The following is a 24,795-nucleotide window of genomic DNA, read 5'->3' as shown; positions in this document are numbered from 1 at the left end:
AATCAACATGGAAAAAAGATAGGTTTTTCTGAGTTTTTTTTTTTTTTTTTCTTTTTCCCCTGCGTTATTGTTAAAATGGGTATATAGTTTATACATTCCTGCTGGGTCCAGCATGGCTGAGTAAGCTGTGGTGTGACACAGTTCCTGCTCCTGGAGCATCACCAGGCTGTTGATCCCCGAGATTCCCATGTGTGCCGATAGCTGCTGTGGCCTTGAAGCTGTTCTGCTGTGTAGTCCGTTTTACTTTCAATCTTGCTTTCTGGTGAATAGACTTCCCTCATTACTCAGAGCTGATCACTCCATAATAAATGAAACAGATGTGGTTCCCAGGAATGAGGAATGGAGGTGGGCATGAAGCTGTGGAGGAGGAGGAACAGATCTGCTTGGCCTTTGTGTCATGGGAAAGAATCTAGACAACATAACCATAGAGGCCATAAAAGCCTAGATGGTCCTTTGTAGAAATTGCTTATTGTGAGACTTAGCTTTGAATTTGGAATTATACGAAGAGATGCATGTACAATCCAGCGCTCCAGTTCAACAACTGCTGCATTTATTAGCCAGGGTAAACTTTGGGACATCAAGGATAGAGAGTTAAAGTGTTCTCAAGAAGAAAGGCATGGGTAGGAACAGAAAGAAGAATCTATAAAAACAAAACAAAACACCAAGAAATGCTAGATGGGTTTATCTCATAGGAGCAAGGTTTGTATATGATCTAGAAGCAAATAGTATTAGAGGGAGCATACATAAATATCTATGGAATTGCTAGGATAGGAAACAAAGACTAGAGAATTAAAAGATGATGTATAAGTATATAAAAAATTAGTACTTCATTTTCCTAGCTACTGGAAGCATTGGCGATGACAGTGCCTAGAGAGATGTAAAAGAGAGCTACCTGCTTTACTTGGATACGTTTTAAAACTTTGTAAGAACTCATTTTAACCTTAATAGTGCCACCTTTCTATTCTTACATGAAAATAGTTGCTAGAGACTGCTGTCTGCTGTACTAGGAAACCACAAGAGCTGTGCCCAGAAGAACAGGATGTGTAAAAACTATAAGGAAATGAGCTTTTGCTTTGTGTTTAGTTTTTGTTTTAAGGAAGCAGGGTAGGGACTAATGATCCAGGATTCTTAGAATTTATATAAATTTAAGAATTTCTAAGAAATTATGAACAAAGGTTAAAGCCTTGCTGGTGTAGCTTTAGTAAATAAAAGACTATTCAGGCTCTCTGGTCAGAAGAAGAAAGAAGGAAAAATGAGAAGAAAGAAGAAGGAAAAAAGAATGAGACAAAGGAAAATGAATAAGAATAAGGAAGAAGGAAAAAGAAAGAAGAATGATGACACTCCTCGGGCAAAGAGGGGGCACTTGAAGTGACAGCGTGCATCCACTACTGACTCTGAGTTATTATTGAATCAGTGCGGCTCTCGTTACCCATTTCTTATGACCTCCTCATATTGAGGCTGGACCTTGGCACATTCCACAAAACATGGCTAAGAGATATGAAACTTTAGGACACTTTTCTCACACAGCATTTCATATATAAGAGAAAGAAAGTGGAAGGACTCAAAATACTGTGTTTGAGATGATTAAGAGGAGTGCTGTAATCACTGGCAGGAAACCAGTGGCACTGTAATATGTTCATGGTGGTTCTGTTCTGTTTTTTATTAAATGGAAATTACACAACATAATTTCATTGGGTACCTGGTAATTTAATCTTAATGGTTGCCATAGGCTTAGACCATTCTTTTCTAGTCTTTAATTCCTTAAATCTACATATGCATATACATATATATATGTGTATATATACACACACACGTGTGTGTGTGTATGTGTGTGTATGAAAGAGAGAGAGTAATTTAGTACATAAAGATTTTAATATGACATTTTCATATGTATATGTCATTCTGTTTTGACCAAGTGTGGTTAATTATTAAACCACCACATATACATACAAATCTTTAAATTTTTTCTTTAAAAACAGATTTAAAAATTAAAAACAAAACCCAAAAGATTTCCCCAAATGAGAATGCACAGGCAAAATTAGATAAATGTAGAAAGGGGAATACCAAATAAAACCATGAGTTTTTTTTTTTTTAAGATCTTATTTATTTTATATATATGATGAGTACACTGTAGCTGTCTTCAGACACACCAGAAGAGGGCATCGGATCCTGTTACAGATGGTTGTGTGCCATCATGTGGTTGCTGGGAATTAACTCAGGACTTCTGGAAGAGCAGTCACTGCTCTTAACTGCTAAGCCATCTCTCCAGCCCAAGCATGAGTTTTAAAAGTATAGGAATTAAAGGAAAAACCACTTTCCTTTGGTTTATGCTGTTGTAAAACTTGTATTGCTTATGTGTCTGATGTCTGCTAAATCTCTCTTTACTTGAGTAATTTGTCTTCTTTGTATAACATGTTAGCCAATACTTAGGTTTGTGGTCTATGTGCTGGGCCAGTTGTTTCACCCTCCAGAGATTCCCCAGAGCATACTCTTTTTGTTGTTGCTAGTACTCTATATGGAGAATGTCTCCTAAATGGGTTGGAATAGTGGAAAGCAACCACGGCACTGAGCTCTATCTGTATAGGCAGAGATTCTGAGTCCTCACTTTATAATTCTTAAGTATTAACCCAGTTGGGCTTGGTGTACTTCAGAGATCCTGGGCTATGTAGCAATGAAGGGTAGGTAGGTGATACCAGAGGTTGATCTGCCTGCTGCTTTCAAGGTAGGTCAGGGCCTGGGGCATAGGACCATTCTTAGTTGATAAGGTTGGTTTCCAGCCTCCAAGGTCAAAATTAGGCCCTTAACTGCCTTTTTTCCCCACTTTTTAGCTTGTGAGATTCTATTCTTCCCTTCTTACAGTTGCTTCCTAGGTCTGGCTCTGAGTCTTGTAGCATGTTATATTTAGGTTCCCTGACTCCTGGTTCCCTGTCCATGTTGCTTACGTGCAATGTTGGCTCAGTTTTAAATAATAGAGTTTCTTTTAAGTTGGTGCTAGCTATTATATTACTCTGAATGATGCAGAGTAGCATTCCTCCCCTATGCTGGCATGCCCTGAAGAGGACTCACTGTCTCACAACCAGATATGAAGCTCTGAGGGCTTGGACTTCTTAGGTTAGGACTGCTAAGGTATTTTCACTACCTCTACTCCACTTCCCTTTTAGATGGGGTTTTAGTTTGCCCCTTTTCTGGTGGAACTATTTGGCTCAGCTTCTTTCAGCTCACCGCTCATTTTTTTAAGGCACTTTGAAGCTGGACTAAATATGTTCTTTTTTTTTTTTTTTGTACTGACTGTTTATAAGGAGTCACATGGAGACAAAGATTTTGATGTCTTACCCAGAAGTACCAGTCTTCAAGACAAACACCTCATGAATCTGAACATGGCTTTAAGAAATTCTGGACTGAAGGCATGTTCTTCTATAGTGTGTTGGGCTGTGTGTGTGTGTGTCTGTCTGTCTGTCTGTCTGTCTCTCTCTCTCTAACAGTCTGTATTTGCTTTTTAGATATTCTGATACTATCTAAAGCATTTAAGGATTTTTGGTTTATTAGGGTAAATGTAAATTTAATTTCATAGTGATGCTAGGGCTGACCTTCGCTGACAGTGTATCTGTAAGCTATCCCTACCTCAACTGGAGAGTCAGGCCTACATAGATAAATTTCCTTGCCATTTGAATGAAAGTTTTTTGCCTAGTTAATCTTGTCATTGTTTATTCTGAGATTCTGGTTGTACTCCTTTGTGTAGGTAAAATCTAACCCACAGAAATATGTGTCTTTTTCTGGCAACATCCGTGCACTTAATTGGTTGTCACTTTTTTGCTTATATTTGATCTAGCTTTTCTAGCTGCTGACAGTAAGAGGACTGTATGTACCCTGTAAGATACCTGTGTTGTTGGAACTGGAAGTTTGTAAGCATATATTTTATATTTAATGTGTTTCATACATACCGTGATTAGTCTTACAGATGTACATTAATCAGTTAAGGAATGTGCATATTTCTTATTTGAACTCTCCTTGAGGAAAAATGTGCAGAATATGTCATTAAATACTTTCCACTTTAGCCATAAATAGACTCCTTGTTTTGGAGTATTAATAGACAGACAGTATTAACCTTTATTTAACTAATACTGTTTGGTGCCTAAATTAAGAGGTTAACATTTAATTACAACCTATTTGGATAGATTGTTGTGTATATTGAGTTTATTTATCCAAGAATCAACTAACACACTATATAAATCGAAAGTCCATCCTTCTGTGGAAGCTTACAAGATAGCGATAGTAATTTGTCAGGAGTCATTATTTGCACAAAGTGATAAATTAATGTAAAAAGTCATTTTCAGTTTCTTCTTGTTATACTATATTGTTAATACAGTGAAAAATACAAACATGAGTGACATCTTGATTGAATCACAATCAATTTAAATCCATTAGTTATCAGCCGCTCAACACCTTGCCTACCACTTCTAATGTATATTATGTGCTATAAGTGAGGATGGAGTTGTTCTTAATGTTTTTTAAATGAGTAATAGTTGAAATTTATTGTTGTCTGTAATTTTGTAACCTAGAAAAAATAGAATATCCTTTGATATTTGACCCAATCAGGAGAAATCCTGGGATGAGGACCATGGGGGCGGGGGAATGTATCGTTTGTCTACCCTCTAATATGCAAATATAGTCTTTCAATCTTTGATAGTCTGTAAAAATAGTACCTTCTTCTGTTTTCTTTAGTTTTGTTCTTGTATTTCTAGATTTTTCAACTAAATTTTGGATTCCTCAGTGACTTGGCCATGTTATATTCTGTAGCTAGTACTATAGATATACTGTTTAAATTTAAACTGTAGTATTAAGTCAATGAAGAAAAAGGGGGAGAATGGAACGTAATGGGAAAAATAGGTAAAATAGGGACTCTACCTCAAATTTAGCATTTGAAAGTGAGGTGTGTGTGTGTGTGTGTGTGTGTGTGTGTGTGTGTGTGTGGTGTGTTGTGTGTTTATGAGTCCAAGAGTAACCTGTATTTATCTTAACTTTTGATTTCCTTGTTTAAGGGATAGATTGTAGTTCTTGTGAGGCTGCCTTTTACTTAATCTTGGGATTATTTTTTAACTCTTTGTAATTTTGAATAAGTTATTTTTAAAATTCCTTTTAATTAATTTTTAATGTATATTCATCTTGATGTGGTCTAATATTCATAGTTTGAAGAGATAACAAAATATTAACTTTCCTTTTCTTATTAGCCTTACTACAGAGAAGCCACACAATTAAATGGACCACACTTTTAGGATAGATTGTGCCCATTTTTTTTTCCTCCCAAATTCAAAACATTTTCCTCATTGTTTTAATGACTCATTGCAGCTGACGTCTCCCCTACCGACTGAATCAGCTGGAGGCTTCACCATGCAATTAGTGCATAATTGAAACCTCCTTGACACAATTATAGTACTGGCTGTAGCCCATAGTTCAAATTGGCATAAATTCTGTTTGGTTTTATATAAAACTAAGGATTCTTCTCTCTTGTTAGCCCTACAGTGATAAGTGAAACAGAAACTAGGACTCAGCTTAATATCCTAACTTTTAACACCCCTAACAAAATGAAGCTAATATTGTAGAAGTGTCACAAACCTTAACATGTTTGAGAGAAGGATGGTGGGACTACACGGTTATTTAGAGTGGAAAGTGTTCTGGCCTTGGGATTCCCTGAAGTTAGAGTTCTAAGAGGAAGTCTTGCACAAAGAAACACTCCAAAGATACATAAATGTAGAGAGTAGAACTTGCAGTCACTAGATTTTCTTTCACACATACCTGTAAAAAAACTGCTTGTACGTGGGCAGTAATTTTTATTTATTTATTTATTTTTGAATGAAAACAGGCTTATAACTAAGCAATGGTAAACGTGTGAAGTGTCTTGGTGAAAAGAACTCTGTTTTGTGAATCTGAAATGAGAGTTCAAGAGCACAGAGACTCAGCTGTGTGTGTGTGTGTGTGTGTGTGTGTCCTAACATTTAAGATAATACTTGCACATGCAGATATGCTAGATACCTTCATCAGTTCCTTTTGGTTTAGAATTGTTTCCAACATTATATAAAGACAAATATATATATATATATATATATATGCACAATATTATATAAATACATTTTAAAATAATATTTTATCCAAAGTGTTACTATTAATTTGGCATTTTCCATATATGTGTGATTACCTAGACATAAACAAAAATGTACAGTAGCAAGTGATTAGCAAATGTTAAATGAATATGAAATCCAGTCAGCATAGACAGTTTTGTTCCATTGCTGGTACCAAACAATAAGAACCTTCATGACCTCAAAATGAGCATTATTTTATGAAAAATTTCAAGGAGCCCTATCCACTATAGACTTCCATATTCCTTTTTAGCCCTTTATCCTTTTACCTTTTTCTACCCTTTAGAAGCATATACTCCTTCTACTGTGTGGACCAGGTTTGGTAGCAAGTGCTTTCTGCTGAACCACTTTATGGCCCTCCCTTAATAGGCTGTCTTAGCTTCTCAGAGCAATGGCCACATTTAAGCCAAAGCAGCATTTTTTAGAAATATTACATCATCATTGTAAATAGAATATGCACCCTATGTACACACACACACACACACACACCCACACACCCAAACAAATTATTTATTGAAATCAAATAGTAAATAATGAATAGTGGGTAAGTGTGCACCTAAATGGGCCACAAATACAGTTAAAGGGAAATTGACACCTTTTTTTTCTTTTAAGCTCTGTCAAATTACTGGCATTGACTTTCTCTATTTTATGCCACTGGTTCATTGATGGATAAATAAACAATATCGAAACTTGAGGGGGGAAAAAAGCACACATTCAGTGAGCCCACTGATTGTATTTCCTTATTTAATTGGAGGGCTTAAGCCACAAAAAATAAGTCAAACTTTTTATTTTAAAAATAGTTTGAATTGTTTTTATTTTAAAAATGAGAGTTTTTGTAAACGCTTACATAGTTTTGGCAGTGCTCTGACAGAATACTTGACAAAGACAACTTGGGCTTTTTGACTCTCGGTAGAGGGTGTAGTCTGTCATGGTGGAAGGCCATGGCAGCAGAGTGACATTGTATCTGAAGTCAGGATGCAGGGAGAGTAAATAAACGCTGGGGCTCTGCTTACTTCCCCCATCTATCCAGTCTTGCACTTCAACATCGGGGACAGTGGTGTCGGTCTTCCTTCAGTCAGCCTTTCTGGATTCCTCTCATAGACACATCCAAAGGAGTTTCTAAATTTAGTCGACAGTTAATGTGCTGACCATTACAGCTTGTAAAACGCTATCAGGTTCTAGAATGGTAGCATCTCTTCAGGTATATCCTCTGCTGGGAAGATAGAGTAGAAAAATGGAACTACATAGAGTTGATATATGATTATGTGGATGTGGTATTCTTTAGAACAGATTTGGTATATGCTGATTTTTCAACTTTGAACGTCTTAAAAGATAACATAGAAGTTTGATGTCATTTTTCTAATTTTTCTGAAACAAAAAAGTGTAAAAAATTTTCAGTTGTCAAATGAAATTTCAGATAAGTTGAATCACCAGTAAACAGCCTTACCCCACCACACAATCGTCTTCCTTTCAAATGATGTTTTCATTTGTCATTATGTTCTCTATTTAATAGCATTTGAGAAATCAAGTTAGTGCTAACAGCTTCTGAGTGCTCACTGATAGGGTACACATGAAATATTGGTTAATTTTAATATACAAAATAAAGATCCATACTCCAATGACTAAGATCTATACATAAAAGCAAACATTTTAGCTTAAAATAATTAAAATTTCAAAAATTATTTGAAAATAGATTTTCCTAGTTCATTATATCATGTACTTTTTCCTCTGCTTTTTCAAAGATTTGTCCCATCAGATGAGAAGAAGAAACAGGGTTGTCAACGAGAAAATGAAACACTAATACAGAGAAGAAAAGACCAGATGCAACCAGGGGGCACAGCAATTAGTGTCACAGTACCTTACAGAGTAGTAGACCAGCCCCTGAAACTTATGCCTCAAGACTGGTAAGATACTCCCTTCCTCATGCTCTTGTCTTTCTTCCCTCCCTCATTCTCTCTGCATTCATGTTTTGTTTCTAAATTGTTTTGAATATTTATGTTGCATGTATGCAGGTGATATGGTATTGCAAGGATCAAAGAACAACTTGGAGGAGTAGCTTTTCTCCAATCATGGGTCTTGGATCAAACTCAGGTTGTCAGGTTTGGTAGCAAGCACTTTTTGTGGTCAGCCATCTTTCCTGCCCATTTTATTTTTTAATGATTTAAACAAATATAAGACTTTATAATGGGTTTTAAAAAGAGAATATCTTGGAAAACTCATTAATCTATATATGAAGATCTAATTTGTGTACCAGTAATGCCGACATTCTAGTTACATCTTTCTCTCACAACTATTACAGGGCTTAAATTACATTTAATTTATTTAGTAGTGTATTGTACTATTGAAGATGTCTTTGAAAGTTCAGGTATATATTACACAGAAGGAATTTTTTGTTTATTATTTAATTTTAAACTCAGAAACTTCAGGTAGAATAAGAATTTTAATTTGCTGTCTTTCTCAGTGACTTTGGGTACTTGTGTACATGTATGCGTTCTTGCATGCTTCTTATGTTTGTGATTTTGTGTGTGTGTGTTTGTGTGATCTCACTCTGATTTAGGCTTGAACCCACAGCAGTCCTTTTGCTTCAGTTTCCTGAAAACTGATTATTGGTATTAATTCCACACTTGCCTTGAACAACTGGCTCAATTTGTTGATTTGTTGATAGAATTTTTGTCTAAGATGGATTGTTAACCTGTGGTATGAAGATTTTTGAACATTCTGAAGGCCTTTTAAAAAGGGTAGCCTATTTCCATAGTAATACTGAGGTGATTATTCTCTTTGTGTATCAGTCCTTAGATGGTACATTACTTGCTAATCACCAAGAGTAATCATTATTTTCATTCCTCCCCTCTTTCTTTTTTTTCCATCTCTTCCTTTGCCTTCTCTTTAATAGAATATTCTCTAACATACTCATGTATTCTGTCTCTTCATCTGAACATGGGTTGAAGTAGTATTTACCTCACCAGAGTGTTTTGAAAATGAAATGTGTTATTATGAGTATTTTTAATGTGCTTGAAACAGCATTCTCACATAGTAAATACTTCAGTAAATGTTACTAGTGGTGAATAGCCACCATTGTTTTGTTCTAGACTCTTATATGCTTAAACTGCTTAAGGTATTACTTAATATAATTTTTAATGAAGTATTGTGCAAAAATAATGAAAGATGAGCTAAAAAGAGATTTATTCCTTCTTGGAAAACTAGTTTGTATAGCTGAAAAAATGAGTTACTTTAAAACCAAACTAACATTTAGGGTAAATAATAGTTATTTACAGCTTGGAAAAATTAGAAAAGTAGAGAGTTTTTTATCTTCAGATTTTTTCCTAAGGAGCCAGAAGATAAGAAAATAAGTCTTGGATTTTCATAAAATGGGTAGAGAGTTCCAATAATTTAGTGTTTTAATTAAATTTAAACACTTAATATGTATTTAAGTTTTCAGTAACTTCCATTTAAAACTATTTTGTTCAATTAATCTACTGATCCCTATTATTCTAATCTGTAAGTACATTGTTTACTCAAGGGAAGAAAAAAGATTACAAAGATGACGTGAAACTATTTCCAGAAGACTTAGGTAGGAGTAGGGCTGCCTAAGTGTGTGTGCAGCATAGGAGTCATTAAGGTTTATATCATAAAACATATCAAAAAGTCAACTTAATTATGTTTGTCCCACCAAGAGGACTGTTAGCAACACTGTTATATGAATAATTATGCGACCCTTTTTTTTTTTTTTAAGGATTTGCACTGGTTAAAGCTCGAGTTTGAAGTATTCTCCTTTCTCTCCCCCACTTCCTCCTTTCTGCTGGTAGGGATCGAGTTGTGGCTGTTTTTGTACAAGGTCCTGCTTGGCAGTTCAAAGGTTGGCCATGGCTTCTCCCTGATGGATCACCAGTTGACATATTTGCGAAAAGTAAGATTCTCCATATATTTTTTTGTTTATTCAATATAGAATTGGTTTTTAAGAGGAAAAGCCACATGTAAGTCACACTGCATATGACTGTATTAAAGGATTGCCATTAAGTAGCATTCTATGCTAACCTTTAACCACTTGTATTGTTAAAGCCTTTTGCACATTCATATTTACTTTGTGATTGTCTATAAAAATGAGTGACATGTTGCCAATGTGGATGATCTTCATACAAAAGCCAATCTGTGTAATATTTGGTTACTATGTGACATATGCAGTTGTAGAAATACCACAGTGAAAATAATTAATTTATACAATGTACATTATATAAATATGGTTACAATTAGAAAGAAAAAGTACAGGCATATTGAAATATTAATGAGGTAAATAACCTAAAATACTTAGCAATATATCATATAGCCCCCCAACTTAAATAATAGTTGGAATATCCCTTCTTTCTAGTAGACTACATAATCTATTTTGATCAATTTACACAACATGTATGTTCAACAATAGATGTAATGTATATAAAATGATTCATTCATAGGATATTTATTGAAAGCCTCTGTGTGTCAGGCGTTCTTATATGCTGAGAACACGGAATTGAGTGAATGAATAAAGGGCTGCTCCTACTGTGGTAATTGCATTGTTGTCAGACAGATTATCTAATAAAGACCTAAAAACTAGAAGTTCCCAAGAAACAAGAACTATTAAGGATTCTCAAAAGACAAAACACTTGAGCTGATAGAACTGAATGAAGAGGAAAGGCCAATCTCAGCAACCATCCCAGATGGGTTAGCTGGTAAATGGTCCTAGACTTTAATTTAGCAAAAATCAACCTATATAAAATTTAGTTACTACATGATATAGAGTTATAGAAATATCACAGTGAAAATATATAGAGAGGATGGAAATTTAATGAAAGTATTAATGAATGCAAAAATGATTAGGTTAATTTCAAGACGTAAAGACTAAATTTTCTTATCAACTTAATGCATGTATTTTAATTGTTAAGATTAGTATTCTTCCAAGGTAGGTAAGAATGTAGAGAACTTAGCACTGTTGAGTGATTTTCTTCCCCATCTTATTCTTTCTCCTCATTGCTGCCTTCATCGTGTCTCCTTTCTGGCAGTGGTTAGAAATATTTTTCCATATTTAAAGGAATCACAAAACTAAGCCATGGACTTGAGCTCACACCTTCTTTGTTGCAACTAGTCTTTGAAACAGTTATCTCCATAAGTGCTGTGTTCAGGCCTTCAACCACTATAGCGCGGATACTTCACTAAAGTTGTTTTTCCTCATCTCCCAGTATTGGATAGTCTTGACCTCCTATCAGAAGTCTACACTGTTGACTCATTCCTTACCTTTTAAAATGCCTGCTGTCAAGTACTGGGCTTCATTTGATCTCAAGGGGCTTTGTTTGCTTTATTTTGTTTTTGTTTTTTAAATTCTTTTTTAGTTTTTTTGTAGTTTGTTTCTGGCTATTAACTATACATTTAAAATTATCATTTCTCTTTAAATTCTGAATACCTTTTAAAGGAAATCTTAGATTTTCATTTTTCTGTTTATTATTTATTCATTCATTTCTTTATTTTTGGTTTTTCAAGATGAGATTCTTTGTGTATCCTCGGTTGTCCTGTAAGTCACTCTAGGCTCACATGTTTTTATTTCCCCCCACTTTATAAAATTGTGTCTCTTAACTCAAGATTATGGGATTATCTGACTTACTGACTGATAAATACTTGTTAATATTCTGATGGAATATGACAGTTTGTTACAAGTAACATCAATAAATTATCTCACTTTCTTTAGCCTGAACTTTTTATCCCTAGCATAGTTTTTTCAGTGATCTACCTAAGCTAGAAACTTAGACTATATTGTCCTTTAGCTCTAAGTGCTTCTCCTAGTGTCATTTGTGTTGCAGAAATAAAATAAATTTACAAAAAGCAGCTTAGGAGGAAAATGTGTTTATTTCACCTTACAATTTCAGGACACAGTTCATCATTGTGGAGAGGGAGAGGTCATGGCAGAGCCTTCATTTAACTAGTCATATCATACCACATTAAAAAGCAGAAAGAAATGAATGTATCCATGCTCAACATGCTTGCTTACTTGTGTTTACCACAGATTTTCTACTCTTAGACAACTTAGGACCTATTGCCTAGGGAGTGGTACTGCCCCTAGTGGGCTGGCTCTTTCCATACCATTTAACTTAATAATGAAGTCTGCCATAGACATGCTTACGCCAACACAGTGTAGAAAATCCCTCATTAAGACTTTTCTGAGGTGATTGTAGTTTGCTTCAAGTTGATAAATTATGTATCACACTGTTTTTCTCAGGTTTTATGAACTCTACTTTTTCCACATCAAAATGCGCAAAGTAGACAATTTAATTACTTGTATAACATAAGAGAAACCTAAGAGTTTGGGGAGCATTTTCATGGGCTGTAGTAAAGAGTAACATAATATTGCACAATTATGACACAATCAAAATTCAGCAAGATAACTAGACTTTTAAATATAAATTGAGTTATAGAGTTATATAGTTTCTAAATAAAATGTTTCAAAAGTACAATGAATTTTAATTTGTAGCTTGAAATATTTTACATTTTGAGTAGCTGAGTAGTTACACAGTTTTTAATTAAAATTATTCCCCCCCCCTTTGGAATGCTGGGATTGAATTCTTGACTTTTTGCATTCTAAGACAAACATTGTATATTCAGTTCTCAAGGTTTTAAAAAGTTTTAATTTTTTTAATGTATATTGGTATTTTGCCTTCATTTATGTATGTGCACCAATGTGTGTTTTCTGCCCTTGGCAGCCAGAAGAGGGCAGTGGATTCCCTGGAGGTAGAATTTACAGATCTTTATGAGTTGCCACTTTGGTACTGGCAATAGAGCCCAGATCCACTAGATGAAGCAGCTGGGGTTCTTGACCTCTGTGCCAGATCTCCAGCTCCATTTCTCAAGATATTGTTAGGATAGTTTTTCCAAATTCTTGCTAGGTATATTATATTTTTAAAATTTCTACAATATCTCTCTGTCATCATCTGGTCGTTATAGTATCTGTTCTTCAAAAGGAAGAACATTTCGCTCCATGCTGAAAATGTTAGCAGAACTTAAAAATTTCCCTGAAGATGTGTTATTTTGATGTATATGGAGCTTTTTTCAATCTTTATGTCACGATATAACTTCCTTTGTTTTTACTTGAAGAAGCCTAGGAAACTTTGGCTTTTCTGAGTCACAAATATATTTTATGGTAATATGCTGGCATATTTGCTTTGTATTACTGGTACCTACAATAAAAATTATTCTGTCTGGTGAAGAAAGCCTTAGTTTGTTTTTTCACTGTGTTACTAACTTTAATTTCAAAAGTCAAAAGTAAATAACAGAAAAATTACTAATTATTAATGAGATTTAGGTAAATTTGGGTGAATCACTTTATTTAAATATCACTTATGTATTTAGTGGAAATGTATGTATGTGTTCAGGTGGGTATACACATATACATGGAAATGAGATTATAGGTAGAGGCCAGATATTTTGTAGCAGGTATTTTACTTCTTTCATTTTGGTGGTTGTTTTATTTTAAATTGTGTGTATGTGTGTTGGGGGTGTATTGTTGTTTGGGTTTTATTATAAATTGTGTGTATGTGTGTTGGGTGTATATTTTGTATGTATGTGGTATTGAAAGACAAAAAGAATTGGTATTTATGTATGTATGTTTCCGCAGTCTTTGACTTATGAGGGCCCACAGTTTCTCCTAGAGAGTAGAGAAGAGGTTCTCTGCTTCCACTGATGGTTCTGGCGATCAAATTCAGTTGTTAGGCCTGTGAAGGAAGTACCTCTAACTGCTGAGCCTTCATGCCATTCCCATTTCATTTTCTGAGACAAGGTTTGCCATCGAACCAACCTTTAGTTCATCATTGTGGTTAGACCGGCTGGCCAGTGAGCTTCAGGGATCTGACTTTCTTTGCCCTCCAGCTTTGGGGATAGAGACACAAAGTACTAGGCCTGAATTTTTATCTGAGTTGTGGGCTCTTGTGGCAAGCACTGTACTGACTGAGCCATCCCAGCATCCCCTTTATATGTAGTTTAAGCAGCAATTTAGAGCAAAACAGTTGACAGATTAAAAAAACAAAGAATGTAATAAGCAGATTGAAAAGTATCTTAAAATGTTAATTTATATAATAATTTCATAATTTAAAAAATGCTCAAAAATTTTTCACTTATGACACACTTGAAAATGGATTTTTCAAATCTATAACACAGAATTCCTTAATGAATTCTTTTAATTAAATTTGCATAAAGTAAATTTTATTTTTTTGAAGGAAATAGCTGTAAAATAATATTTTTTGTCCCTTCCATCTATTCATTTCCACTTCCTTTGAAAAAGTGAACCTTTACTAATTACTAATGTCACAAGCCAGTGTGTGAGCTAGGCATGATGTGCCTCATGCCTGTTATCTTGGCATTTGAGAAACTGAGGTAGGAAGATTGCTGTGAACTTGGGGTAAGATTGGGTTACATAAATGAGATGTTATGTCAAGAAAAACAAAAACACCAATATGCTCACTTACACTGTTTGGATATTGCCTATTTAGTGGCTACTAGAATATATATTCTGTGAAGATGGAGAGTTTATGTTGGTCACTGTTATGCTCTTAGCACATAGAATAGTTCACCTTATATGTAAGTACTGTATTTACTTAACTAGATTTTAGCTATTTTTATCACAAATTTTTCTTTTTCTCTATTTTTATAAGCGAAATTGTATTAGTTTGCTTTTTATTGCTATGACAAAACACCATTGCCAAAGATTATGGAGGAAGGAAAGGGTTTATTTGACTTCTATGGTTTTTTTTATTGGATATTTTACTTATTTCATATGTTATCCCCTTTCCCAGTTTCACCTGCAGAAACCCCCAATCCCATCCTCCCCTCCCCTGCTCACCAGCCCACCCACTCCCGCTTCCCTATCCTGGCATTCCCCTACATTGGGACATCGTGCCTTCTCAGGACCAAGGGCCTCTCCTCCCATTGATACCAACAAGGCCGTCCTCTGCAGCTGGAGCCATGGTTCCCTCCATGTGTACTCTTTGGTTGGTGGTTTATTCCCTGGGAGCTTTGGGGGTACTGGTTGATTGATATTGTTGTTCTTCCTATGGGTTGCAAACCCCTTCAGCTTCTTCAGTCCTTTCTCTAACTCCTCCATTGGGGACCCAGTGCTCAGTCCAGTGGTTGGCTGCAAGCATCCTGCCAGAGCCTGACAATTACAGACTTCTATGTCCTGATGGCATTTCATTATGGAGAGGTGGAAACCAAGCTGGAGTAGATGTAGGAACTGTGGAGGAAAGCTGCTTCTTGGCTTGCTTTCTGTGGCTTGCTCAGCCTTCCTAGGGATAGTACTACCAGCACTAGCCTGGGTTCCCTCACCTCAGTCATTAATCAAGAGAATGCTCCTACATACTTATCTTTGGGCCAGTCTAATGGATTTTTCAATTGAGGTTTCTTTCTGAATTACCTGAACCTGTGTCATGATGACAAAAATCTTCCTAGCATCTGAGTTCTGTTAGTTTTACTCCCCTAGTAATTTCACAAGGATACATACCGTTTTGGCTGTTTCAGAGGTCACTAATTACAATGCTAGTGTAGCTTCAGTTGGTAGTAGAGAGATTGGGATTTTTGTTTGTTTTAGTATTTGTGTTTATATGTATTTTCTTTCAGTAAAGTATTTCCATAATTTTGAGTATAGTTTTAATAAGAATGCTGGTTCTTTTTCTACCTGTTCTCCATATAGTTAAAGCCTTCCATCTCAAGTATGATGAAGTTCGTCTAGATCCAAATGTTCAAAAATGGGATGTAACAGTATTAGAACTCAGCTATCATAAACGTCACTTGGATAGACCAGTTTTCTTACGTTTCTGGGAAACATTGGATAGGTAATTATGATCCTAAAATATACTAACATATGCTTTATATGGTGATTTTTAAAAACAATTTAAAAATTTTAAAGGTATGAGCTATATTCTGTAATTCCTTGCTTTGAACATTGTCTGATTTGATGCTAACATGATAACTTTGATTCATTGACTTTATATGTAAATGTATATAAGTTTAGAGCCTGTTAGAAGGCACAAGAAACTCAGCGTGAGAGGACAAAGATTGTGTAATATTGCTCTCATGAACTGTTTTCTCTTCTGAACTTCATTTTCTGTCTGCTCAGAGAGCCTGGAGTCAGGTAACCTTTGAGCTTTGCAGACTGAAAGCTCGTGAAAGGAATTTAACTTTTACATTTATTTGAATTACTATCATTTATGTGAATTACTAGTATAGAGCTCTTGAGTATAGTTTCTTTCTAACAACTGTTCTGTAATTTACAAATAAGAACAGTAAATTATCATAATTAATATTATGGAGTCAACTGCTGTTTGTTTTGTTTCCTGAAACTTTAGCTTGTATGATATTGGATTGTATCAGTTTTCTAAAAGTCACAAGGCAACTTTATAGCTGTAACTGATAGTTTGTAAAGACAAATGCACTTCCAGGAAGCTGGTAGTTTATAGAATTAATAGAATTAATAGAAATATGTTTCTTTTGCTTACTAATTTTCTGAAGTTACAGACTCAAGTTTCCAGTTTAATAAAAACAGTATTTTTCCTTTTAGTGATTTTAAGTTACAGAAGTCACCCTCATTTACATGTAATATTTTTAAAAAAATTTAAAATTTGTGTTGTCATTATAACCCATTATTGTATTTTTTTCCCCAGATACATGGTAAAGCATAAATCCCACTTGAGATTCTGAATCATTTAATTCCTCCTTTTCTGAAACCTTGGATTAAGAAGCATGGATATAGCTTGATCTACAGACTGAAAGCAAGCTTTATGAATTCATCAAGAACTTGCAAATGAAGAAGGACACAGAGTAGTCTTTTATAAGACCTTGTTTGATGCTGTGTGCTTCAAAGGGGCAATGCTTCCCATCCATACAAGCAAACTTTTTTGGCTTACAACTATTTTTTTAATATTAGCCTTCTAGTCTGTAATGGAAATTGTATATTTTGATAGAAGTTTTTTCTCTATTGGTTAAATTAGCATTACTTAAAATTTGTTCTTTAGAAATAAATACAGGTTATAAATGTGTGTATATTTAGGAGTTATTAGGCTCTTCAAGCCATCTTGCTTCTGATTTTTCATTGCTCTGTGGTTCCTTTTACTGGAAAATACTTACTGTCATGATGGTATTAAATTTTAGACTATAGAACTTCAAAACCCTATCAAAGGGAAGTAACTATGAAATCAGTTGAAAGTCAGCCTGTGTGTATCCGATGTCTATACTAATTCATGTTTAAAAAGGAATAATGAAAAATCAAGAACAAGTCTTCAGTTTCAGTTGAACTGTTCAGCCTTTTCAAGATTTCTTTTGTAAATGAATACATTTAATGAATGTACATTCTCTTTGTTGACTTTGATGATTTTAAACTTAAAGTGATATATTTCTATCTGGAATATGTTTCCACTTGAAAAGAAATCTTAAAAAAAAACAAAGATTAAAGTGACATAGACTGTAGTGATTTTTACTTGGGAAGCTAAAGTATGATTTGGGGGAATGAGTGTGTGTCAACATAGTTACAGTGTAACTGGAACCTCCTCTAAGTCTGACTATGATTCTTATTTTATATGCGATAAGATTTTGAGTCTTCTATTTGTACACATGGCAACTTGGGACTTCTTATCTTCCATTATTCCTAAATAATGATAAATTCCCAGGCACCAAAGAACACATTTGCTTACGTGTCTGAAAATGAAACAAGATAAAAACACTGGTATTTTTATGTGTGTGTGTTCAATGTGGTATAAAATATAAAACCTATATTTTAACGTAGTAAGATATTTTACTATTCCTCTACTTTACAGAGTGTTGCATCCAAGCTGCAATGAATGACCATATTCCTTGAGTCCTGGTGTTGTCTTTTACTACTTAAGGAATGTTCATTCCTTGAAACTGATTTTATCATTAGAGCTGTTTTTGACTATCCACCTTGTATGTTGTTTTCCTCAGTGACTATCTCTTAGGCTATCAAATTGGGGGAGCACAGTAAAACATTTAGCTCTTGCTTTTATTCAGGTGAATTTATTTACTCAGTAATTTTTTTACTTAGTAAATAAGTAAATTTATTTACTTAGCCTCTTTAGAACTTAATGCTATCATAAAGATGAGAAATAATTATTATTTATTTTCTTAACTTCCAACAAAAGTCCATTATCAGTAAAAATGGGAAGTTATTTATTTAGATGGAATCCAGGGGGCTCTCCAGAAGAAAAGCAGCTAATGTTTTCAAAGGCTTCAGTACTTTTGTAGTTTTAGTAGGTTCTGTCCACAGTTCCCCATTCTTGCATTCTTTTCTTGATGATAAAAGAAAACTCAACTTTGTTTACAGAGTTTCTCAGCATACAAATTATCCTTAAATTATGTATTGAATAAACTTCCTCCATAGTGAAGTTAGTCAACAACTCAGACCTGTAATATTTTAATGTAAAATTACTTGTTAGGACTACTGCAAAGGACATGAACTACCTACCACCTTTCCATAAAGATGTTTGGTGTTTGTTCTTAATAACTGAAGTTTAATTTATAGCAGAGTTTGGTTAAAATTAGTATCTACTTTGTGCATGGTTTATTTTGTATTTTAAATTTGCGTTGTGTATCTTCAGAGGCTTCTGGATGACACAGGCTTTAACTCCAGTAAAGCCAGGGCTGTGCTTTATGTGGGTCTTGAAGTCAGACCCTTTGTGTGTACTAGGATTTCTTGTTTTAGTTTTAAGATTTAAAAACAGTTTTTTCAAGGTAGCAAGGTAATGAGTTTCATGGTAGCATTTTGAGGATCCATGTCATCTTTCATTGTTCTTTTCCTAGCCCTGGCTCTCTCGCATACGGTTTTCTTCTTCTTTGCTTTCACATGTATCTATTTCTTTCTCTTTTTCTACCTCAACTCTTCTTAGTAGCTCTTCTCCCTTCTGTATCATAGTCTTTGTTTCATTACCTATACATAGACATGGACATAAATTTAAAAAAATTTAATCTCAACATTGTGAGCCCTTAAGTAGGTTTATGAAATTTTTAATGAATAATTATGAAAATAACAAAAAAGGAAATGATTAAAAAAAAAACCAAACCATCCACTCTGCTCTACCAGTCAGTCATTATTCTTTTGTGACTCAGCTCTACAGCAGCACCTAACCCAGTGCTCTGCACATCCAGGCATTCAGTAGCTACTTATTTGTGTGAATGGATGATATGTTTTCAGCTTAAGTCCATTAACACAGTTTTAACTTTATTTGATCTTACAAACTGAGAGTACAGGATTACAGGGCATGTGAAGAAATAGATAATTTAATGAAAATGAAGTACATGTTACTAAGTTCAGCTTCCTATAAGTTATTAGTGGAGGTACTCCTGCCGGCTTTACTTAAAGGAGGCTTCTCTGTTATTTATAATCTCCTAAGTTACGGTAAGAAAAATTATATAGTTTTTAAACAGAAGCTCACCATTTGGAGACATTTGAAAATATTAATAATTTTCAAAAGTATTTCAGAAAAAAAGTTTTTTGAGAAAGGGGTAAGATCCACCTATTTACATTGTTACTGGAAGTAGTACCAGCATTAAAGATCTGGTTTTCTCCTCTTTTCATCTATGTATGTTTTCTGTGTGTATGTATGTATTTTTTGAGGCCACTCTTTGCACTAGACCATCTCTTACATTGGTGATATTGGCCTATATCCCCAAATGACAAAATCAAATCTTATTTATTTAAGGAGTTTTTTGCTGTTTAATATTTAAACAACATTTAATATATTTCATTATTAGTATTATAGCTTACGGTTTGTTTCCTGTTTGCTTATTGCTTTACTAAGTATTTTTTAGCAGAGGCAGAATGGCAGCTTATACAGGAATAAGTAATTCATGGTGACAAAAACCTCAAGTCTTTTAAGTTCAAGGAACTATTATTTTCTTTGCTGTGCAGAGTAGGATACAATTTAATTATTAAAAGAAAAGCATAGTATGAATTAGTTTACACAAAAAAGTTTTCACCTAAGGAAGATTCACTAATAAGTATTGAAGAGACTTTTACCTAAATAAAAATTTCTGTGACTCTTAACCCAAAGTGATGACAGTGCTCTTTTTTTGGAAAGTGGGCAGGGATTATTCATTACACTGATGAGCTATGCAAGATTTTTTGACATTTTACAGTTACTGAAGCTGGTCAAAATTAGTCATATAGAACGTGGCTTTAAATTACGTTGGATTTTGTTTGTCTTACTGTTATTTGTTGGCTTGAAAATAAACCCAGAGCCACCTGCATCCTAGGGCAAGCACTTGGGCCACTGACTTAGACTCTGAACCATGAGTTGTGAAATTATTAAAGTACAGAATCATAGTGAAACTAGAGCAGTTTATTTTTGATTTTAGTCCCCTACCCCAGGGAAAGTTCTTAAAGAATGAGTGTGAGTGATCGTATACGTACACACATACAAGTCAAAAGAATTGCCATTCTGTTGAGTTCAAATTCATGTAGAATGTTGAGAGAAAAAAAAAAAGATAAAATCTATAGAAATTTGTTTGTAACTGAAAAGCTGGTGGTGGTTTTCAAATGAATGAAATTTAAATTATTCCCCTTGAAATTACTGAACTGCGTTCATTATCCACTTATGTTTTATTTTCATATGATGATTCTCTTTAATTGTATAGTAAAATGGAGAATTGACTAACCCCGACTTAGAGAATTGGATTGGGTATTTAAATTAGGTCCTGCATTTTCTGGTGTATTCATGCCATGTCTCGAAGTGTGTGTTGGCCCTAACATAGGTTTTGCACTAACATGTTGGCAGAAAAACTAAAGAAAGATTGAAAATGTACAACAGTTGTATAGATAATTCTTTTTAATAAGTACAGTAGGTTAATTATGATTTCAGATCATTGATGTTTTGGGGATTGTGTGTTAGGAACTGTTCATAAGAGCATCTTGGAAGTTACAAATTGCCATATACTGAAATGCAGTAAAGTTTGTGGACTAGTTTTGTGCCAAAATTAAAAAGATGGGATTATAATATGTCAAAATTAAGGAAACTTTCCAAGTATTTTGTATTCTGTTACATTTTGTTTCTATTTTAAATGTAAGTAAAGCTACTTAGCCTCCAACTTGGGTCAGACTTCTGAATAGGTAACCTTATTTCCTTCCGTGGTAGTATCCACTGTAACTGCTTGCTTAATCATTAATGAGTGATGTTTGTGAAGCAGAGCAGTTCCTGAATAGAGCTTACTTTGAAGTCTCTGTTTTCTGATGAAATGTTCCCATACTCATTTCATTTTGGGAGCTTTTGAAATTGTGGGCTTTATTTTACATACAACAGTTTGCAGTTAAAAATCTTGGGAATATACCTACCGCCCCTTAATTCCCCCTAAAAGACTCCAAACAAAACAACTACAGTGTGTGTGTGTGTGTGTGTGTGTGTGTGTGTGTGTGTGTGTACACATACCTTATGTATACCTACCAAGAAGGCAGAAGTACTGTGAGTTTGGGATGTTGTTGTCTTTCTGTAAAGTGATTCAATGGGATTTGTCAGGCATCGTATTTCTGTTCAGGAAATAAAGATGTTTACTTTTTGGAACCAATGAGTTAAATCCTTTTTTCAGTTAATAAGTTAATTTCTAGAAGTCTTCATAAAGGCAGCAGGTTTTATGGCCTACTGAACTTATAATTGAAGTATGTCAAATTTCTTGTTATTATAATAGTATTAAAACTATATCCCAGTATTTTACATATAAATATCCTGATTTTAACATAAATTTCAAAATCACATTCCCATATAATGAAATAATTAACATTGTCATATTGGCAATGCCAGACATAATATGTGAATCTGATGTGACAGTTTTCTAGTGAAGGACTTACTGGGCCATATTTAAATTTAATTTTTGTGTTTTTCATAAATGCTCAATAAATATGAACTTCTGATTCCTTTGGTCATCTGCTCTTAGATCCATGCCTTTGTAACTGAAACAGAAAGTGAATGTACTGTTGGGTTATTTTTTTTTTAAAGGCTCAGAGGTATGCATATTAATAATAAATACCATATTGCTAGGTAAGCTTTTTTTCTTTAACATTTTTCAGAATAAGTTTGGTTTTTTTTTGTTTTGTTTTGTTTTGTTTTGTTTTTTTACTGAAGCGTATAATGGTCAGCCTTTAGGGTAAATTGGAAAGCTGAACGCATTTTTTTAAATGACCATACAACCTCTGAAGTCAGTCTAATAGTTACCTGTACAACCCTTGTCCCAGAATTTATAATTTGTATCTCATCCTTGTTTAAAGAATACTGAACTAATGTAAATAGAGCTGAGGTTACACACAGAAGCTGAAAACATCTGAGAGATGATGTTCCTATGTCTTGATATTTTGTTGGACTCTGTTTCCTTTGCCAGTGAATTCCTAGGAGAGAACACAGTAGTTCATTCACTGTGGTAAAACACGGTTATGTGTTCTTAGAGAACTGCCTTCTTTAATATCTGTTTTTATTTAAGTTGTCGGATAATATACATGTTCTTGAAATGGAGCAGTTTGAAAGTTTACTCAGGACTGATCACTGAACTCGTTGTTTTCAGCATCATCATATTTCTGGTAGTTTTGACAGTAAAACAGTTTGAAATGTTTTTAGGTACTGTATTTTTATTTTATAATGAATAACCCATTACAGAAACAAACGTAGAATCAAAGATAAAATAAATTGAGCTTTAAAGTAGTTTAAAGATAAAGGAAGTTGATGTTGGGCTTTGAGAAGTTATTTAAGAATTTTTACTTAAAAGAGAAATATAGTAGAATGAATTTGGGAGCTAGGCAAACCTCTGATGTGATTTTTCTCCAACATTTAGCTGCTAATTGCAAATGTGTAGAGAATCAAAGTTAGATTGCTTCTTTCATTAATGGATTGATTGATTGATTGATTTAGATGTTTTTGGTGGAATTAGATGCAGGCCAGGGAGTTGGATTCCTTTGCTAGGATGATATGAGTTGACAACAGGTAGAATCCAACTTGTACAAAAAATAAATCCTGGAGAAGAGGCAGTGGAAGGGAGAAGATGGCACTTCTGTACACTGAAAGCTTCTATAAAGTTGACCTTGAGAGAAGAGAAGGGGAGATTGAGTGGGAGGCCAGTACCAAAATCATTTTTTAAAATGCATCTCTTTTACAATGACTAACTTGAAGAACTGAGAGTTGACTGCTGGGTGCTAGAAAAAAGGCATCCTTGAATATACTGATGTTAGGAAAAGATTTGATATTCTGGAGAACTTTTCTTTGACTGCTCTGAGCTGCTTGTTTACTGAGTTTGTTTTAGACTTGGAAAGAGAACTTAAGATGACACCAACCGTCTTCTGACTGTGAGGTTAGTTAACTGCTATTCTGATTCTTATCTAAATCTTCCTGTTTCTCTTTCATTGTTAGCATGAAGTGGTTGGTCTGCCTTATGTTTTTGGTGGCTAGGTTTTTTTCCCATCTAATCCTTCCTCACTTTCCTACCAATTCCTTGATTATGCAGCTGCTACCCAGCAATATTCCATTTTCTTCCCAGAAGTGACCTTACCTTTTCTTGATAGAGGAAACAAGCCATGGACTTCTCGATACTGTATTGCTTAAGCCTTGAATACACCTGCGAGCATCTTTTCTTCCTGTTGGCCTAGTGTCCAACTCATTAGGGACTTGTATTTCTCTACAACTTATTCATGTTTGCAGGATTTGCCATCTTTTGTTTCTTGTATATTCATTTTGTCACCCTGTAGTTACACTTTTGTCTCTTGTATGTTCATTTTGTTACCCTGTAGTTACACCCTGTAGCACACATTTGTTTGGGTCTTTTGTATAAACACCAGTGGTGTTCTGGGAAAAGGCTTACTCACTTTCACCCACTTTTCTCTTTCTGCCAGTGATCTTTCTTAATCGATAGAGAAGTCGCGGTGGCACTAAGAAAAAGTTTATAGTCTGTTTGGTCTATATGGAGCTGGGCCTCTAAACTCTTGAGTCTTTCCAAGATCGTGGACTTAGAGGAAAGCTGCTGGTGTCCACACTGTGCTGCCAAGGTGTCCTGGAAGTACACCACCTTCCAGGGTCTCATGGGGAGCTCAGTTTCATTATGCTTGGAGAAGGCAAATCTTTAAATAGTGGGAAAACTGGAGATTGTGCTGTGTTTTAATTGGCAGCCTGCTGCTTAACAGTCAATCAGCTCACATAATGGAGGTAACTCGCTCCTTGTTCATGATTATTACTGATTAGAATATTTCATGGTATGATTTGTGCCAAAGTTGGAACCAGTAGACAAAGGAAAGTATACCAAAAGGGAGAAACAAGAAGGACTTGTTGGTTGAGATGGAGGACAGTTTGAATTTTCATATGTTATCTCAGAAATTTATAGGTTACGCTTTCGATAGAGCAAAACAAAAGTACTAAAATGTTGACCAAAGTTGGTACCAGATTAATAACTTACTAAGAAGGCAAAACTTGAAAGATACATAGAAGTCACAACCTCTAGGAGACAATGTTGAGTGAGGCTAAGAAGAACCTACTGGTAAATGTGAGCAGATGTATTGGACACAACATGTAACTATTAGAGGAAATTTCTAATAGTTGAAAAACTTTTTCCAGAAAACATTGAAGGAAAAGATAATAGGTCTAGGCAAGTGCTTCATTTGAACATTTCTTGTTTA

The 24,795-nt window shown here is 34.6% G+C and overlaps 1 protein-coding gene across 1 annotated transcript in view; it reads left to right on the top strand.

Moving 5' to 3' along the window:
• The window catches only part of Cdc73 (cell division cycle 73), a 102,047-nt gene extending 80,338 nt beyond the window's left edge, over window positions 1-21,709 (top strand). The window contains exons 14-17 of the mRNA XM_021165244.2: window positions 7,877-8,038; window positions 9,941-10,041; window positions 15,838-15,979; window positions 16,808-21,709. Of these exons, the coding sequence (XP_021020903.1) occupies window positions 7,877-8,038; window positions 9,941-10,041; window positions 15,838-15,979; window positions 16,808-16,844 (442 nt within the window). The 3' untranslated portion in view covers window positions 16,845-21,709. The remainder of the gene's footprint in view (window positions 1-7,876; window positions 8,039-9,940; window positions 10,042-15,837; window positions 15,980-16,807) is intronic.
• The last annotated feature ends 3,086 nt before the right edge of the window (window positions 21,710-24,795 follow it).

Source organism: Mus caroli, chromosome 1 (assembly GCF_900094665.2).
Source record: "Mus caroli chromosome 1, CAROLI_EIJ_v1.1, whole genome shotgun sequence".
Taxonomy (NCBI): domain Eukaryota; kingdom Metazoa; phylum Chordata; class Mammalia; order Rodentia; family Muridae; genus Mus; species Mus caroli.
This window is presented reverse-complemented; position numbering and strand designations above follow the sequence as displayed.